At 47.2% G+C, this 20,678-nt stretch overlaps 1 protein-coding gene across 1 annotated transcript in view; it reads right to left on the bottom strand.

Moving 5' to 3' along the window:
• The window catches only part of LOC147668304 (talin-2-like), a 1,432,932-nt gene that overhangs the window by 283,416 nt on the left and 1,128,838 nt on the right, over positions 1 to 20,678 (bottom strand). Inside the window, exons 33-37 of the mRNA XM_086948621.1 lie at positions 14,368 to 14,565; positions 10,817 to 10,956; positions 7,151 to 7,244; positions 4,700 to 4,789; positions 3,406 to 3,528 (exon numbers count right to left, since the gene is read on the bottom strand). Of these exons, the coding sequence (XP_086804747.1) occupies positions 3,406 to 3,528; positions 4,700 to 4,789; positions 7,151 to 7,244; positions 10,817 to 10,956; positions 14,368 to 14,565 (645 nt within the window). The remainder of the gene's footprint in view (positions 1 to 3,405; positions 3,529 to 4,699; positions 4,790 to 7,150; positions 7,245 to 10,816; positions 10,957 to 14,367; positions 14,566 to 20,678) is intronic.

Genomic DNA, 20,678 nt, shown 5'->3' with positions numbered 1-20,678 from the left:
CCGTAGGTAACGCCGGTGGGCCTGCAGGACGGGGATGTGGAAATACGCGTCCTGCAAATCCATCGCTACCATCCAGTCATCTGGGTCCAGGCCGCAGCTAGGAACTGAGCCTAAGTCAGCATCTTGAACTTCTCCTTCCGGAGGAAGCCGTTGACGCTCCGTAGGTCCAAGATAGGGTGTAGGCCTCCTTTGCCCTTCTTAGGTACCAGAAAGTAGTGGGAATAGCAACCACGTCCTACTTCTTGCCCAGGAACGCGCTCGATGGCCCCCTTGGCCAAGAGGGCCGTAACCTCCTCCTGCAGAAGTTGCAAGTGATCCCCCGACATGCGGTGGTACTGCGGTGGCATGGCTGGAGGGGTCGCCTCGAAGGGGAGGGAGTAGCCCCTTCGGGCAATTTGCAGCACCCACCTGTCCGACGTGATGGTACGCCAGTGAGGGAGGTGATGGCAGACCCTGCCCCCCACTGGCGACGAATGGGCTTGAAATGCCAGACTAGGAAGGCTTAGAGGCAGATGCTGCAGGGGAGGGTTGGGACTGACCCTTTCGGTTTTCCCCGGTACCGCCATGGCGGTAACCACGTCTGCGACCGCGTTGAGCCTGGGTCTGCGGTCTGTGGCTGGCTGGACGTGTGGGGGCGCCCCTTCCTTGGCCACGAAAGGAACGAAAGGCGGAAGTTTGCTGGCGTTGGCCTAGGCCCAAGGACTTGGCCGTAGCCCTGGAGTCCTTGAAACGCTCCAGCGCACTATCCGCCTTGTCGCCAAAGTGGCGACGGCCATCAAAGGGCATGTCCATGAGAGTGGCCTTGACATCCTTCGAAAAGTTGGCGGACCTCAGCCAGACGTGGCGGCGAACCGCCACCGTTGTTGCAATCGCCCTACCCAGCGAGTCTGTTGTGTAGAGTCCACACCGTATTGAGTAGCGTGCTGCATCCCGCCCTTCCGCCAGGGCTTGGGCGAGCTTTGCCCGGGCCGCCTCTGGGCACTGTGGCAGCACCTCCGCAACCGTATTCCACAGAGAGTGGGTGTAACGGCCCAAAAGGCAGGCGGTGTTGACAGACCGCAGCCCCAAACTCAAGGAGGAGAACAGTTTCTTCCCAAACTGATCGTACCTTTTGGATTCCCGATCCGGAGGAACGGTCGGGAATGCGGTCTGGGAGGTAGAAGCATGGATCACCAGGCTCTCAGGGGTGGGGTGAACGGACAGGAAGCTAGGGTCGCCTGGAGCCGGGCGGGGGCGTCGGGCCACGTTCAGATCCACAGGGAGGCCTGTGGAGGGCTTGGATCAGGTGCCCAACAGAACGTCGGTGAGGGCTTCGTTGAACGGCAGTAGAGGCTCCAAAGAGCTTGCCTGCGGTTTGAGCACCTCAGTGAGGATGTTAGTCCTCACGGCCACGACAGGGAGCTCAAGAGCCAAGGCCTTGGCCACCCTGTTCAACACCACGCTGTAAGCAGCCCCCTCCTCCATAGACACGGAGGGAGGAGAGACGAATCCAGTGTCAGGCGAAGTGTCCAAACCACTGGCCTCCCCTAGCTTGTCTGCCCAGTCCTGGCTCAACTGGCACTACAGTGCCAGAGGGTCCTTAGACCCCTCCCAGTCCCTCTCGTCATCCATCTCCTGATAGTCAGGGAAAAATGATGGAGCCGGGTCGTAGGTGAATTGTTCACCCCTCGGCACCGGAGACAGCGCCGGTCCTACGCCGGACCGGGGCTGGGACTGGGGACGACATCGTCCGGGGACGGCGTCGTGGGTGACACCATCGGGATCGGCGCCAGCGGAAGAGTCATGAGGTCGACTGGCGACGACCTGGGTCCGAATCCTGCGGCGTGGGGACCGAAGTCGACAACGGCGCCGGGGCCGAAGCACCCGACAGCGCTGGGGCCAAAGCCGCCGGCCCGCTAGGACTCCCAGACGGATCCGCGGGCCGAAGGCGCCTCAACAGGGTCCGACGGAGGGAAGTGAGTCCTCATGGCTACGAGGAAGTCGCGTATCTCCTCCGGCGTCCAGGGACCGGCAGCCCAGGGACCGGCTGGTGTGAAGCTGGATGCGGCGTTTGCGGCTCCGGTGGAGCCGCGTGGGCGGTGTCGCCCGAACCCCCGGCCACGTCGTGCGAGCGTCGGGGGGGAGTCGGAAGAGCGATGACACCTCTTCGACTTCTTTTCCGAGTGCCTAGGCTTACCCAAGGACTTGGAGCCCGACGAGTGGTGTTGACTCATCTAGGGGAGATGACCGCGGCTCCGCGACCGGTCCCAAGAATTCCTCCTCGACCGGTACCTCGAGCAGCGCGGAGCCGACTGCCGGATTTTGAGTCGCTTACAGGACCGCTCCTGTCTAGCCTTCACGGTCAAGGCCCAGCAGTCGTGGCACGACTTGTCATCGTGGTCGGCCGCGAGACAATAAAGGCACCAACGGTGGGGGTCGGTCACTGACATCAAGCGGTGACAGTCCTCGCAAGGTTTAAAACAAGGCATCCCTACCAGCACCGCTAGTCGAAGGTCGACTCAAGAAGAGATCAAAAGTGATCCAAAAAGTTAGTCAAAAAATGACTAAGAGTACTGCTCTTCCCCAATCTGCGCTTGCTGGCCCGGAAAAAAGAAGAACTGACGTCAGCACGCGAGAGCGGCGTCTAAGTACTCCCGACAACATCATCTTGGTGATCACGACGCCGAAGACGGACGCGGAGCCGGAGGCGACGCCTAGCGACACGCAGGGGTACTGCTGACGAAAACTTTCCGGATCCAGTCTGACGCCTGGGGATATTCTAAGGTAAGGAATCTAACACAAACGTGTTTCTTTCACATAATCATGAATTCAATGGGTGTTCCCAGAAACCCCCCAGTATTTTATTACATCTTCAGTCAGGTTTACCGCCACCTTTGCTCAAAATGATACCTCCTCTCCCCTCATTCACTTTCTTCATCTCCCCATGCAGTTAATGTTTCACTACATCCCAATACTCCATGTGTCTTTTTCTTACTATGGCACCACTTTATTAATATTTTCCTCCTTACTTATTCTTTAAGTTTGGCCTACTCATCCTCCATCTCTGCCAATAGTTTCTTTCCCTTTCCTCATGTTCGCCTTTCTTTTTCCTCCTTCATTTCCCTTTCCTGCTTTGGGTTTAAGTTTGCAGTAGACAAAGAAAATGACTATCACCTTCAACTGCTTTCAAATGATTTTTTTTTATTGCTTGTTTTGCTAAAACAATACTCCTGCCAACACCTACTTAAAGTAGTGACAACTCTTTATTTGGGAGTTTGGTGAGACAGAGGTATTACCTTTATAGTGGATGCATTCTTGAACTTCGCTGTAGCAACAATCCAAAGGTACAAATAAGAATTGTGAGTGTATTTGTTAAAACTAAACTATACGAGCAGACTAGCAAGAATATACAATGTATGTGTGTACCTGGGCGGCTGCCTCCGTGAGGCCACAGAGGGCCTTTGATGCAACTCCAACACATTCCCCAAAGACAGGCAAGTCTCCAGTCTTGGCATTCTGAGAAATTCCAGCCATCGACTCTCCCAAGACCTAGAACAGAAGACGTATCATGTGCATATGTCAAACATGCCCTACACAATGTTACAGAAATAAAGGTCACATTTAAATAAAAAAGAGCCATGTGATTGGGTATTTCAAACTTGCCAACTACTCTACAAATGCCCATCGTTTACTTTATATTGTACTAAAAATTCTTGTGAAGTGATATCAGAATAATATCTTGTGACAGTCTTCTGTAAGCAACATCTCCAGCTCCATGCCTGGGGCATGTGGGCTGTAATATTGCTGCACCCATAGGATAAATGGCAATCATTAAAAGGAAGAAAGCAAAAACGATTCAATCACAGAATTGTTTACCACTTTCTCAATCAAAACCTTCCAAATACATCTCAGAGAAGAGACACACCACCTATTGGATGATATTTTCAACCTTCTTTCAGGTATCATAGATAATGAGCTTTTAATTCCTGAGCACTTGATTCAACAAGTTGTTAATCCATTTTGAGTGGGATAATCATGGGCAATAGTCACACTCAGTCCACTAGGCCACTACTCTGTATCCATCGAGTTAGGCTCCAGCCATCCTTGGAACGTGTCCCTTGTACTGGTTCTCAAGACGGCTCTCTCCTGTGCATCCATATGCAGACAGTGACACACAATTAATCGATTTATCAGGTGAAGTAGGAGTACCTCAATGCGCTTAATACGTATTTGCACTTAGCAAAAACACTAAATAAACAGCATATCATCTAATAGGTCCAATGCTTCCCAGATGTTGGTGGGAAATGGATTGACCTAAACTTTGAACTCCAGAACAATAGGCGAAATGTGTGCATCGGGAAGGATGAAGGAAAGGGAGGGCGTGCGTAGTAAAACTAGACTGAAGAAGTGAGGATGTGATGGGGAGAAAAAGTAGGAATGAGTAAATGGTAAAATACTAAAAAGCACAGTCATTTTTACACACTGCACTAACAAACTTGGAGAAACCCTATGAGAACCAAACTACGATAAATGCTTGAACATTTACATTTTCTTGGTGAAAGTGTACATGCATTTTTGTGGTTTACATTCATTCTTTCGCTTCACAAATAATGACATCGAAAAACTGAAAACATGCATTCAGAATTCATTTTTTGCATTTGGCGCCACATACAAGGAATCTTGGGATGGCATGTCATCATCACCGTGAATCAGTGCTCACCTTGGAGTTCTCCATTACGCTCTCAATGCAGTCGAAGTACGAGAGATCACTCACTGGCTCGTTAGGGTTGTCGAGCATCCCTTTCACTGTCTGCAATGGAACACCACAGGTTAAATCTGTAATTTGCATAATAAGTGCACTGAATTTAGGAAACAAACACCACAACAAGAAAGGCACTTGCAAAATCTGCGGACTCAATAATTACCCAAGATGGGGAACATTCTTGCTATGTTATGGAAAAATAGTCGCCACTCTAGACTTCTCATCGACCAAGCGTCAGGCCACGTTCAAATTCTTCAATAGGAAATCACAAATTGCCTGTATTGCGCACACACTTTCAACAAATATGTGTAAGTAAGAAACTCAGAAGTACAAATGTAATCTGAGCATAATCAAGAACAACAATGCATTTAACTAACGACAATTAAAGGAACTGCGATTCATGGCATACAGTAGGGCACATAGTAGTGCTGAGATAACACTATTAAGCTTGAGGTCTGCTGAAGCCACCAGGCCATTATTATTACCAAATGTACAATATGGTATATACACCACAGAAAGTATATATACAAGGTGCCTAACTAATCATAAAATATGTATGTTCAAGAACCCAAATTCAATGACAACATCCAGAATTGTCCAGGAAATGTAAGAAAAGACTCTCCCTGATTATCAAAGCAAAGCAGTCCAGTCAGCAATTACTCTATGTCAGAGACAATTTATTTTGCCAGGCAAGACAACGCGTTCATGAGCAGCGCTTCAGAAGGGGTTGAAAGTAGTAGAAGGGCAGCGTGGCAGCTGAACAGGAACAATGATAAAGTTAATTAATATGTAAAATAATGTGAAAGCGGCCTTCTTTTAAAACAGCCAGTGTAGCCTACCGAATACCCCTGAGCTGGGATAAAGAAATGGTACCTAATATTTTTCCAATGTCTTCCTAGAACAAGACATACTGCATCACTAAATGATATCAATGATTGCGCAGAGTACTAGCAGGGCTTATTTTTGGAGTACATGGAATAGTGCTGCTGGGACCGAGACACTTGCTCCAAGAAAAGTCTTCCTCTTGTGCTTGGCTGCTTGTCCTACGCAAAAAGCCTTGGTTTTCAGATCAGCATCTGTGCCAGGCAGACCGAGAACAGCTCTCCACCCTTCGGGAGGGGCAGTAAACATGCTAGAATCCTTCCACTCACGATCCAGGAGTACATACATGTATTCCTTATTTTCAATAGCGCAAACATGATCCAAAAGTGGATGTCAGAGCGCTTCACAGTACAAAAGCATTCAATTTCCATAGTTATCCACGGCTTAAGTGGGCTTGCACATTTAAAGAATCGTTCTAAAAGTGGTACTCAGTTTGCTTTAACAATACAAATATTGATTATTGCATTGTTAGAGTTCTTGAAATAATATTATGTGAATAACCAAATACTTCTTGAGGATGTTTGGCTGAACTTGTCAATCAACGATAGTGACCTGAAGTAAGATGCACCGAAATTACAAGGTCTAAGAATGCCATTAGGAGCTGGCTATGTTTTTGTGAGGACAGGGGCTCACATGCAGAGCATCTACGGATTCATCAGGGACATCGGTTTCACAAAATAAGCACGTGCTTCAAAATAAGTTATCTCCAGGTAAAACTTTATTCCAACTAAGATATCAGCCACCAATTGTCAAACACAAATTCAAAGTAAAAGAACATAGTGTTTTTTGGCATTTAAAAACATTATTTAGAAAAGGTCTGTGCATACACTGTCGAGAGTGGAAATTCTGCTTATTAGATGTCACTTTTGTTATGGAGGCAAGGTCACTGGTGTCATTCCATAAATCCCTTTTCCACTTTTAAATTATTTCTAGAAGCAATCTTTACTGTATGACAATTCAAAAGAAGAGGAATCTGAGGGGGAGTATCAATTGTTTTACCATCTGAAAAGGCCTGTAATTGTCACACTGGGAAGTGAAGGCCAATCCACAGGCTAACCTCTGAATAGCAAATCAACTGTAGGGTGGATTATCCCTTACAGAAACCAGAACTTTACGTGCCTATGAAAACAAACCTTCTATCATAAGAAAAAAATGTGATTTCTCCTGTGTGTTTTTGGTAGTTGCTCATCGTCAAATTCTATAATAGCTATGCCAAGCTTCAACAACAGCTAGGCCAAGCTCTCAGCCTTGCTTGCTAGAGAACCACTGAACTTAAGGGACAAGAACCTGTTCCCTAAAAGAAGTTGGAGAGCAAATGACTATTGTCAGGCGTTTCCTACTAGTTGATTTACAACTATGAATCGGGTGCACTTCTTTCAAGGAAGATTCACATGTTGAGGAGATGTGTTGAACACTTATAAGTAAACTGAAATGCCTGGTAGAGTGACAGAGAGCAAAAAACTCAAGTGACCATATGAAATGCAAGTACGGCACTGACCATCCACACATTAATTTATAGATTATTACCTCAAGTTCCCTTAGTGAATTATCACATTCCTTCTGGCCAGGAGCTTGCTGTGTACAAAGCGTGATGAGTTGATTAATACTCTCCGTCACAGCTCTGGGGGAAAAGAAGACATTATATGAGAATTCAATTGAATACATTTTCATGAAATGTCTAAACATCATGTTACCATAGCAGATTAAACAAAAGGTATCTACAGAAAAGAACTGATGACAAAAGGCTGCTTGAGTTGTGGCTGAATACAGTGGCAGTGATCAGTGAGAACTTCCTGATCTTGGAGTACTCAGACCCTACTATCGTTCGTGGAACAACAATATCTGGTATTATGGTTGACTATGGGGCATCAGCTACAAATACAGTGGTAAAGATAAACAAATCAGTCATTGGGAAGCAGGAATCTGCATTTTAGGTCAATGACAATTCTAGAGATTCACTGAGGGCTCTTGTGGTCACTGTGGAGGAGGCGTGACTTAGCCTTTCGATCACGTTGTACACCTTGGGAACTGGTTAGAATTCATACCAGGCCATTCAACAAAGCAAAATTTGAGACTGCTGCACAACTACCTTGAGAAGATAGGGGCATCACTGGAGGGATGAGTTCTAGCCTCTCTGGATGTGAATGAGGCCTTTGACTGTGGAAAGGAAGTACCTCTTAGGGGTACTGGCCAAGATGGGCTTCGGCCCTAAATATATCAGATGGGTTCCGCTGCTGCACAACATGTCGAAGGCCAGTGTGTGAGTAAATGGACACATATTTCGTGAATGCAGAGTGCAAAGGGGCATGTCTCATGGGTGTCCACTGTCACTGAAGTTGTTTCTACTGGCAGTACAAGTCTTAGCAGAATGGGTCCGGATAGACACACAGGTTTGTGGCTGCCGGGAGGCAGCAGAAGAGTTGAATGCATATTTCTATATGCCAATGACATCTTAATATATTTGACAAATGTGGGCCAGACTCTAAAACAGCTGTGGGACATTTACTGTGTCTTTGGGGATCATTTCGGATTTGCCATGAATTGGGATAAGTCATTGCTGTTCTTGAAAAGAGACAAGTACTGGGGAGAAGTGCTCGCTCTGCGTTGCTGGGTGAGACAGAACAGTTCAACTATTTGGGATCTGGATCACCTAGAATCCGGACTCGCATAATGAAGCAAAACTAAGACCCCCTGGTGAAAAGATTGGAGCAGGATGTGACACATTGGCAAGCATTGCCGCTCTTGTTATTAGGTGAGGCGGCAATGTATAAAAAAGGTGGCACTTCCCAGGTTCGTGTACATCCTCCAGAATAGTTCATAGAAGATCCTGGACAGTTTTTTCACAACTGCATTCATATTAGCATCTTCCAATGTAATTTGTGTTCCTAAAGCTGCTTTTAGTAGGACACATGCTACAACTCTTCACAACTCATGTTCATGGTGTGCAGGGATGCTAAAAGGATGATCAAAAAAGAAAAAAAAATGTTTTCAAAAGGGTGGCTGAAAACCAACTTGTGCGAAAGTTAAGAGGGCCATGTGCAGAATGAGTACTGAGTGTGTTGTTGGGGAGCTTGTTTCTAAGTAGTAAACCAAGATCCGGCCTGCATTTTTCTTGAAGTAAAAGAGCATCTGCTTCAATACAGCTCAGCATTAAGGGATGTGCTACACATAGGATATTAGGATTTGGAATATTGGTTCTTCGATTCAGCGGATTTGACTTCAGAGGTCGGGCAAATACCCAAGATGGCCGACGGGTAAGGAGCTTCTGCCCGGAGCTCCCAGGCTGGTGATCACCTTATGATGAAAATCCCGCTGAAAAGCTCCCCCCCCCCCTCCCTCCCCCCTCCCCCCCGCCGAACTACCACCACCCCTGGGATTTGAAGGCTACAATCCCGCAATCCTCCAGGGCTTTTCCTATGTGATCGCCAAAAGAGATGAAGCCTACCACAGTAACAAGAAAAACTACAGCCGGCGGAAACCTAGTTAGATGGCCGATTGAACTGGTGAGCTGCTAAAAGCAGCTGAGAGGAGACATGCTCAGGATCAACTTTCCGGTGTTAATCCACTGCCATCACCTACCTTCTGGACACCGCCACTGTTACTCTGCATCCTGCTTCGACTGCTTCTCACTGGTAAAACCAAAAAGGGAAACTAGGATTACCTTTGAGACAGGAGCCTTGGTGCCAGAGATGTTTTCCCTGGCCGGGGCGGGGAAAGAGCCCTGGGTTCCGGTCTGCGGCTCTCTTAACCCCTTGGCGGCCCCTTTTGTGGTCCATGCTTCCTCCCCTGGTGAGTGGTTGGGGTCTGCGAGGTCTCCACTTCTCCAGTGAATTGTGGAGGTCCATGGGACTGTCGGCCACGGATGTAGTCCTCCATCCTGGTGGTGGAGGTCTTCAGCAGGTGCACTGCATGCAGTCTGTCTTTGTCCATTGCAACGTTGCCTGCGGCCTCGTCTGTGCCTCGCGAAGGAATGCAGAGGCCTACTCATGCTCCCCCATCGCTTCACTACTTGTCTACATTGTCTGCATCATGTCAGTGGAGATGGTGGGTACGAGGTGGCCATGTTGCCACATCTGCTGGCCCTCCCTGCGGCCAGCTAGCTTCAGCTTGGAGAGCGAGGCCGGCCGCGATCCCAGCCCGTTTTACGGTTTTCCACAGGACTCGACTGGGTCTGCCTTTGTTCCGGCACAGTTAAAGGGACTGACTCCAGGTGTTACCCTAATTGGTCTGGTCTGCAGGACCTGAATTTAATCCATCTACCATATGCAAAATTCCCTATCCCCCTCTACTCTTTTTGTAGAGTGTATCTGTGTTTATCCCTCGTTACAGCAACATTTCAAAAGTTTTAGATATAATCTATTCACTGGTCAACTGTACATTGTTGTTTTTTATCCACCCATTAACTATGTGTTTGCATCTACAAGTATGTAACTTGTGCAAATATCACATTCCCATCTATGTAAAGCGCACCAATACCTCCATGTCAAGTTAGCGATATATAACTATACAAAATAAAAGTCCCACATGTGAAATGATAGGTGCAAACTATATCCTCACATGCTCAAACCATCCTGCAAGACTGCCCTTAGCACTATGACTAAAAGCCAAATATTGATCTTAATGTTTAACATATCCATTGAAATTAACAATTTTACATGACTCCGCCCTCTCCCCCTTCAGCACACAAAAAAACACATCCAGTTTCTCTATTTTAGGCAACGCAGTAATGATTCTAAGCTGCCTAATTGGTCTTTCAATTTAGGAAATGTTTGAAGATTCACTTCATTAAATCACAATATATTTAGAGTCCACAAACCACATACATCAGGTGAGATGATTGTGAGTAACAAAGCCTTACTGCCCAGTTTCCATGTCCATGGCATGCAATGGGTGAGAGCGGCCTGGCATTACAGTGAAGCTTGATAGGCACATGGTGTGATCTGGTTGTGAACAGCATAGTCTTACTGAGAAAAATTTCATGCTCATGTCGTGAGCTGGTTTTGAGCAGGCTGGCTTGACAGTGCAGCTTTTCATGTGCAACGGGTGAGCTGCTCCTGAGGAGCAGGCCTAATCCTGCTTCTTTTGGATGCACATGAGTTGTACTAATTATAAGTAGGAATGTCTTAGTCTACAGCTGTGGATGCATGAGGTGTGCAGGTTGTACACAACAGGTCTTTAATATTACACCCTTACCTTGCAGCTGCTGCCAAGAGGTTCTTTGCATTTGGAGCCCCGGAATCCACCGACAGCGATTTTGCAGCTAGCAGCAGCTTACTGGATGCCATCGATATTGTCTTCAGGTTCCCAATGACCTGGATCTGGTCCTCTTTAGTCTAAGGGAGAACAGAAAGAGGCCTTCAGGAAGCAACACTATAGATGCACATGGAACTTCAGATCACTGGATTCTCCCTGGCACTGAAAGATAAACTGGGCAATTCGTATCACTGGGAACCACGTAAAAGGCGCTTGCTTTGAACAAATACACGCTGAGCAGAGGGAAGATAATGTGCCTCTATGGAACAAGGCCTTGATTGTAATGCTGTACGTCCCCATGCCTGGCACACACGAGAAGAAAAGGTTCACGCTGGCCCAAAGTGTGAGGCAGAGAAGCACAGTGAAATATTATGAGGGATCCCAGTAACACAGGGCACATTATTCAAGGCATTAAAGGACAGTGCTTCGAAATTAAGGAATTCGGTTACAATGTTGTGTATAATGTATTCGTGAAAATGTCAACTTGTTCCCTATTAAAACCTGAGCAAAAGACATTCTCCACATTCATTATTGATTCAATGATAGTGCTCGCAAACACAATTTATACCACGAGGCAGAGGTTACCAGGCATTAATGAAAACAAGATGAAGCTTTGGAAACAAAACAAGTTACCAGAACAATGTGTAAATGTGTTTCTGCAACCGCACTATAATGAAATGAGGCAAGGTTAGTACTTAACAATACCTTATTGTGGGAGCTATACTGGGTTAGCACAATTTCTCACTAATGCAAACAATCTTTCATTTTTTAGATTCAGCATTATTTCCTCATAGAAACCTGAAAATGGAACTTCACCAACAGAAAAAAGCTTTTAAGGCCAAGATTATGAGTGAGCTGGAACTTTTTTGACCCCTCCATACACCCGTATGTGCATGGTCGAAATTTCAAGTTTACTGCACACTTTGGTAGGTCAAACATGCTGGAATTTAACAGGAGAAGAGTATAGTATTTATACTAACATGCAGATTTTGGTGTAGTAAGAACCAAAACGTGCATGTTGTTCTTTAATTGCTTGGAATGAGGTAGTTTATTGCATGCAATAAATTCCATACTGAGGATGGTCGAATTTTATAAGGAGGTACAAAATAGCACCTTCCTCTCTGGGCTGTAAGTAATCAAGGTTAACATATTAACAAGCATTGGAACTGCCAATAGGTCTGGCTTTAAAGGTCTGGCTTTAAAGAAATGTTCTATGCTAATGTGAAGCATTACAAGTAGATAGCATGGGAATGGATATGTATTTGTGTGGAAGCAAAGAACTGTAGAAGAATATTGGTGTAGGTAAAAAGGTCAGGTTAAAGCTGCACTGTACAGCCAGACCTAAAACGTCAGGTAAGTTAAGTTAATGACTGCCCTACACTCATCTGTGCTGCTGCCTGATTTAAAGACCGTTTATTTTCTAGTTGAGTGAGACAATTTTACAGGATTACAATGTGTGTGTCCCTGAAACTTCAAACTCAGGCAGCTGGATGAATAGGCAACATGATCACAGCTGTTTGGTGGGCAAGCTTTTTTTGAGGAAGCACACAACCTCTGCCCAATCAAAACAGGCGCTACTGGCACCAGATGTAAAAATGGTAATCGGAGGCCAACTGTAAATTTGTAATTCGCACTATATAAAACATTATTCAACTAGGCAGACCACTGTTTGAACTTGTGCATCTTGAATTCCAATCTAATAGCATATCACAGGTTTAGATAAGAAATAAAAACCTCCTGGGGAACCGAATGAAAGCATGTCACCTTTCTGATATGAGTACAGAAAGTAGGAGCCATTTATTTTCAGAGAATCTAATTAGATCATACACAAGGTGCAAGTCTATTAGCAGAACACTGGGGCAGCTGGAAGACAAACGTGTGCATCGTGATGTTGTTTTAACCACAAGCTGGCACCAATGAAAGAAGAGCTCATCTCTTAAGGATGGAACTTAGACGAGGATGTGAGGCAATGTTTTGAACACGAGTCACATTGAGGTCTAGAGATTTTGCAAAGAGGAAGTCGTCCCTTTAAGAGAAACACAGGGGCTGATTCAGAAAGGTTAACTTACACTATTGTGTACGTGTACGATTGTTTGCTATTCATAGAGGTATTTTACTAGGAGTATCTTCACGACTAGAGTCTCCGAATATAAAGATAGGACTGTCCTAACTTTAGATCTATGGAGACTCTGCAGTCGTCATGATACAACTAGTAGAATACCAATGTGGATAGCAAACAAACGTAAACACACACAACAGTTTAAGTTTATCTTTGTGAATCAGGGCCACAGGGTCCAATTTGCTGAACAAGGGCCATATAGTGTGGGTAGGAATATCTTAAACTTTAGAGCTTTGTGAAGTAAATTTTGGATCTCGTATGATTAAGAGCAAGAATTACATTTCTGCGCAATAAGATTCCTATTGATTAATGTTTGAAATGGCACAAAGGAAGGTGGCCATTTTGCTGCACATCCAGTTCTTAGAGCTCAGGCCTAATTGTCACAGACTAGAAATATGCATAGAGCTTTAGTAATCACTCAGCAGATTAAAAGTAAAATTATTTCACAAGGACAAATAAGACTTTTCAATGCATACCGATGGGAATCACTGTATTTTTATAGTTACAAAATAAACTCCATGACTGGGTATTCTGAGAATGTGTACCACCGGACCTACCAGATAATGACAGACTACACGTCGCAGTGACCCAGGCTTCCTCTGTGAACGTGTCCAGGCTTTACGAGGATTTAGGACTCTCTACCAGCAAAGACTTAAGTTGTCACTAATTCTTTTGAGACTTCACTAAACAAATATGTATTGCTGGGCCTCTTAGACTAACTACAAAGGCCTGTTTAAATCTGCACTATTAATAGCATCAAACAAGACCTTTCCAGAGATAAATGAATGCTTTGTTACACACAGCTTCTCTGTTATTGCTTGCCAAAAAATAATGTAATCTGCATCTTCTAAATGTAATGCTTTTAAGTCTCTGCCTAGTCTATTGTCCTTCTCGACCCACATCAGAGACATGCAGTGTCATGAGCCTCAAGACTATTTCTGGAGCAGCCCTGCTTGGCAGGCTGCAGCTAAAGTTTAGACCTGGATGAGGGGCAATTACAAGAATCTTTCAATGTCTGAGAATGGTAGAGCAGTGCTGTTTTGTGGTAGGATGGACTGTTCGCTTCTTAGGTCACGAGGAAGTCACAACAAGGATCAGTTATGAAAAAACCCAGAATTGCTTGTCAGCCTGGTGAAAGCAGGTTAGAAGTCAAACATGGCTTGGCTGGCATCTACAGTGATCTGGACAACCTTCAGGGCTTTCCAGAATGCAAGGTCGGTTACACGTCAAGGTTTCTCCCTCTTCACTGTAATAAGTCACACCGGTACCAAAGTGTAAAGGTTTTTAAAAAAAATCCTATTCATGACTTAGTATTAGTAGTCTACAATATACTAACAAACCTGCTCTCTGTTGAAGGATATCAGATTCTCACCTGAGCTTGCCCAGCCATTTCTACACCAGCATCCAGAAACTCGTCGAAATCTTCACTGAACTTCCCTGAGGCTGCAGCAAGCTCCCCGCTCTGACCCCGGGAAGCATGCACCACCTCTCCCGCAGACTGGTTCAGATCTTCTGCCGCCTGGTTCAGCTCGCTCTGGGCTTCTTGGAAGGACTTGGTACTTGGAGGCAGCTTCAAAAGAGCAACACATGAGTCACGATCACAGCTCGCTAAGCACTAATCACTCTTAATTCAGACTCTCTCATTTATAACTAGGAAACATGACCCTAGAGATTACAGCATCAAGCGAAGCTCAAGACTGCACAGAAGTACCTGACAAGTGGCAATACAGAGAGCTCAGCAGATCTAACAAGTTACTTTCTTTGGGTGCATTCAGGAAAGGTCTCAGGAGTAGTCTGTGCATGTGAACATTACCAAACAACCTGCAAATCAGTTTTGAAAATGTTTGAAGCAAAATACAAATGCTTCATTTTAGTAAGAATGTGTTGTAAAAAGTACATGTTATTTCAGTGACATGCACTCATTATAGCCTGCTGCCAAGGGCCCTGAATGTGTGTTAAAGGCCCTTGCCACATGCAACGGCCTGTAATGAGGGAGAGGGCCTTTAACAACTGGTATAGCCTGAGACAGAATGGCTCAAGAGCGATTTGAACAGTCCATCTTCTGAGGGCAGAACTCTCTAAATTAAAAAAAGGACGAAACACAAAGGCAAACAATGAAACGTTGGAGCAGAAGGCCTATAACACCCATTATTAGCCCCTAGTCATTCCACTGTCTTCAAAGGAGCTCTAAACATTACAATACTCTATAACAAACATACATTTTGGCTTCAAATGTTTAAAAAAGCCTGAACTTTAGTCATGAATCCGATATTTTCCTTCGACTGGATACTTTGTCATTTACCTCATTAACACATGACACACAATGTTAACATGGGTTTAATTACTGCAGTAAAGAAAAACAAAACTAAATAAAATAACACATAGAGAAATTTGAAATTGTCTGAATTGCAGGAGGTGTACTGCTGCAAATTAGAGAAAGAAACAAAAGACAAAATTATGAGCATTGTTTTATTGCTTTATTTAGAAAGGATGCATATGGTGAGGAATCGTAGTGTTTTTTTAACATGGCAGGAGATGGTTATATGGGGAAGCCACTAGGATCAAAAAGAAATACAAAACAGGTTTATACAAATACATTGTTTTTTATATAGGGCCCTGAAGCAGATGGTGGAGTTTATTTATTTCAGTCAAAACGTTTTGACAAGTAGCTGGATTAAAAAAAAACAAAAATTACTCTTTGATGGTATATTTGAAGCCCTACAAGGAGCAACCTTGCTCACCCCAAAAATTAGGCCCCATTGGTTGCATGTGCTGCAGTGAGCGGACGATCTGTGGATCTTTGATCAAGCCAGAGTGGCCTTCAAAGAGGATTGCGAGCACTGAATACCAACAATTATGCGAATGAGCTAGTAACGAACACCAGTTAATCTAAAGTGGTGGTCTTCAGCCATCAAGCAAGAAAAGCTCTTCTCAGGTGGAGGTTAGGTAGCTGGAGCATAGCCACAGTAAGACCATATAACTACTTAGGGGCATTGTTAAGTGACACAGGGAAGGTAACTGGGCACCAGACCAAGACGAAGGCGAACACAGTAGCATCCATCTATTCGATGAGCCACTTACAGGGCAAATTATATAGCCCAACCACGGCACCAATAAGGAAAGTCATAAAATCCAAATTGCTAGTGGTGGCAGGGTACCCTCAGCAAGCATTTCCAGAGAAGATGGAGACAACACAACACTAGCAAAAGAACTTTTTAGATGCCATGCGAAACTGAATTTGGCTATACCGAATTGGTCACTGAAGGAATAAACTATGCAGCAATAAATATTGCGCTAAACTAACAAATCTTTCATCTATCGAGAGATGAAGACTTGGCCTAATATAAGGACTTAGGAGGGCTGTCGGGCCTAATTCCATCACTTGAACAATGCCTTGAGAAAGAAATGTCTGAAAGATATTCAGTGGGCCCGGATGGTGTTACTTCCTATAAAGGACTTAAATTCAGGATGGAAATCTTTAATGAAGAGTGTTAAATGCAGGCTGTGCAATTAAAGAGTTGAGTCCTTGGTACATATTATATGTTGCTGTTCCGCCCCGCTCCAAAACCGTTGGGAGCTGTTAAAACCAATGTTCATAAGGTATGGGGTCAGGACATGCACTGAGGCAGTCTCATGGCTCGAGACCTGTACAGTGCCCATTGAGTTGGTGAAACTTGGAAAACACATGCGAGCAAAATGAAGGGAGCTGAACAATGCAGAGCCGGATGTAATTCACCTTGATGAAGTCAGAACAGTCTTAGCTGCGATAAGCGGAATAGAAGACAAAACATCGGAATAAGCCAGGAAACCCATGAGTCATCTGAACGGAGTGGTTTTACGTTTTAGGGCCTATTCGGTAAAGAACACCCAAAGTGACATATCTGCCCTAGTACAAACAGATTATAGTCCTACTTTGCACAGTATCCCTTGTATTTTCATCATGGTGGGCCAATGCTAAAGGACGTATCGAAACTAGCATGTTGGTATTTTTGCATAGAGTCATTGTTTACAAAGGCGGGATTCATTGTTTAGGGTCTAGTTGAATCATTTTGCACTTGCACTTTGTAGGTCTATCAGCAAGGGGGAAGCTACGGGTTGGATCCCAATACTGTGCTTTTAGTTATATGTTGAGGGATGGGGCTCCCACATTTAGGCCAAGACATCAAGAACAACCATTTTAATCATGAGGACTAACAGAGGGGCTCTCCTGGTTGGGTTATTAGCCCTATTTACAGTGATGGGGAGATAGTGGTATGTGAGGCTGGCCTCAGAATTCAGGAAGGGAGGAGGAAGCTCTGATTAGTAGTGGGAGGCTGTTCCCGGCTTTAGAAGCAATCGGCCTAGACATTCTGCTCCTTACGGAAACGTGGCTCACCACTCATTCGGATTCGGATGTGGTTTTAGCCTTACCCCCGGGCTTCCTCATCCAGTCCCAATTACGCCCCTCTGGCAGAGGAGGCGGACTAGCCATCCTGCACCGGGATCATTTCTCCTGCAGAATTAGCGATGCCCACATCTCGGACTCTGAAAGTTGCCATTTTACCATCCAGCTGGCCCCGACAACATCGCTGGCAGGCCTCCTAGTGTATCGCCCCCCCCCCCCCCCCCCCCCCCCCCCCCGGCCACTTTGACCACTTCGCTAGCGCCCTTCTAGAATCGATATCATCACTGGCCCATTCAACGTCTAACTTCACTGTACTAGGTGACCTTAATGTCCATTTCGATGACCCCCTAGACACAGGGGCCACCGACTTGATCCTAGACCTGGCTGCATATGGTCTCCAACTGGCCAATTTTGGAGCCACCCATATCAAGGGTCACCTGCTAGACCCAGTCTTTACTAATGTCCACACCCTCCAGGCAAAAGCGTCCCTCCCCCTTGGACGGAGCATTTTCTGGTCCCTCTCTTTTTGCCAGGAGAATTCAGGAAGCCCCACAAGCCCGTCACCTACATCCGGGACAGTGCATGGTCCAGACTCTCTACAGAGGACTGGGCCAGAGCCCTGGACTCTACGACCCCTACCCCCTCAGAGGACCCTGTCACAGCGGACAGAAATTTCAGGGAGTGGATTTCCAACTCCCTTGACTCTATCCTCCCCATAAAAACTCGCGAAGATAAAAACGGAAAGACAGGATCAGCCCCATGGTTTAGCCCGGAACTCAGGACCCTCCGCAAGGAATGCAAAAAAGCGGAGCGACTGTGGAGAAAGGACTGGCTCCACTCCAGTAAGGACGCCTACCGAAGGTCGGTGAGAACCTATAAATCCACCCTGAAACTCACTAAAGCCTCATACTACGATGCAAGAATAAAAAATGCCTCCAATTCGGCGAGAGAGTCTTACCTCATCGCCAAAGAGCTTCTGAAAATACCACTACCCCCCTCCTCCAACAGGTACCCTCCGGGCAGGAGCGATGAACTAGCAACCTACTTCGACTCCAAAATCTCCCACATCTTAGCCTCACTCCCACCACCCAGTCAGCCAAACTACAGGGTCAATGATGCGACTGTCACCCGCACAGGAAACACCCCACACCCACAGCTGACTGCGTTTAGGGCGGTTTCTCTGGACGAAGTGGGAAAGACTCTGGCCAAGATGAAAAGCGGATCCCCCCGTGACCCCGCTCCCATGAGATTCCTGAAAACAGTTGCCCCTGCTATCGTGTCCCCTATTATGGAGCTGATCAACATCTCTCTGTCCCAAGGCTCCGTCCCTCCGAGCTGGAAGGGGGCAGTAGTTAAAGCCCTTCTTAAAAAAAAACAACTGGACCCCGCCGACCTGGCAAACTACAGGCCGATCTCGCTCCTCCCGGGTATTAGCAAAATGGCCGAAAAACTGGTCAATGTCCAACTGTCCCAGTTCCTCGAATCCATCAACTTACTGTGTCGGTGAGGGGCGTGGCTTGGACGCCGATCGGGATGGCGGCGTGAGCTCGCAGCTCCGCGCGGAATCCCGCTAATTCTCCTGTTTTCGGGACCCTAGGCGACCCGAAGACGACATTCCTGCCCTCTGAAGTGTGAGGGGACAGCTGGGCGCAATCGGAGAGTCGCTGGGGGACTGCTGGCCCCGAGAAGATCGAGAGAAGAGGCGGCCGAGGTGTTGCCGAGGGTGAGAAGAAAATGGCGGCGAGGAGGTCGGACGGTCCCGAACTTCAGCCCTGAGCCAAGTTGTCGCCGAGTGGCAAGAGATCCTGCACTCGGCTGCCCGAGGCACTAGGATTGGCGGTGCTGTGTCCTGAGACCAGGGGACGCTGATCTGATTCACCCAGGAGCTCGGGGACCCTCGTTGGCCACCGCCCTGAGACTCATCCTTCCCCCCTCAGGCCGGAGGGGGGTGACGGAACGGAGCCCGTCCACCTGGCCATTGTTCCTGAGAGCGTTGGCGGGGACATTGCGCTGCCCGGTGCCCGGAGACCGGCACGGTACCACGGGCGTAATCGCTAAACGGGCGACTGGACTTGTGACGCAGCACCCTGGCATGGCGGCGATCGGAGGGCCGATGCCCGGGAGTCGCGAGGGGGACTCAACGACATCAACTCGGCTGAGTGAGAGTCCCTCCCCGGAGCTTGATCAGGAACAGCGGCTGAACCGGCGTTTGGATGCCATCCTTGATGCGATCACCTCCACTAAGGAAGCATTGCACAATGACATTGCCCAAGTGGCCACGGGCCTGGGGCTGCTACGCGCGGATCACGCGAAGCTGGCAGACAGGGTCAAGGACCATGACCAGCTGTTGCTGGACCTGAAGCCATCGGTGGTGACAGAGGAGCACAGGATCACGGACATTTTGGCCCGACTGGATTCACTGGAGCGGAGGGCGGAGGATGCCGAAGGCCGCAATAGACGGAACAACGTGCGGGTCGTAGGCCTGCCGGAACGGATTGAGGGGGAGGATGCGGTGGCCTACATGGAGAACTGGTTCCGCACTGTGGTGGCACCGGAGGGGCTTACTCCTTTTTTCACTCTGGAGCGAGCTCACCGGGTGCCTGCTCGCCCGCCGGGGCTTGGCCGCCCCCCCCGACCGATGGTGGTGCGGCTCCTCCACTACAAGGACCGGGATCTTCTCATCCAGCGGGCCAGGATGTCGGGCCCGTATGACGTGGAGAAAAGTAAGGTAACGATCTTCCCGGATTATACTCAAGCGGTCCAGAAGAACAGGGCATCGTTCCTCGCTGTGAAGAAGGAGCTCAGGGAGGAAGGCATCCAGTACTCCTTGCTCTACCCAGCCAAGCTGCGGATCATTATGGACGGCACTACGCACTTTTACCAGACTCCGGACGAAGTTTGGCAATGGCTCGAGTCATATAGAGCGGGGACGGACAGATCACACCAAAGTAGGCGAGACCAACCCAAGCAGCCCCGGGTGAGGCAGTCACAACGCATCAGATCCCGCAACAGGCGCCAGCAGGAGAAACGGGAGGCTCAAATGGCGGCGGAGAAGAGGGATGCGCTCGCAGCAACGGCGGCCATTACAGGGTCGCAACAGAACAGTGAACGGGCAGGAACGGACTCGGGAGGGGAAGGCAGCAGAACGGGAGAGGAACTTTCAGATGCGGAAAGCTCGAAGGGGCCGATAGTAACCCCACAGACATCGGATGGTATTTTCTGCGGCTGAGATAGAACTGGGTCTAGATCGGGACTTCATGGTAGGGTGATATCCTGTTGATGGAGGGCGGGTTGCCGGG

Source organism: Lissotriton vulgaris, unplaced genomic scaffold, assembly GCF_964263255.1.
Source record: "Lissotriton vulgaris unplaced genomic scaffold, aLisVul1.2 SCAFFOLD_325, whole genome shotgun sequence".
In the NCBI taxonomy this organism is placed as follows: domain Eukaryota; kingdom Metazoa; phylum Chordata; class Amphibia; order Caudata; family Salamandridae; genus Lissotriton; species Lissotriton vulgaris.
The sequence above is the reverse complement of the archived record's forward strand: the minus strand, read 5'-3'. Positions and strand labels throughout refer to the sequence as shown.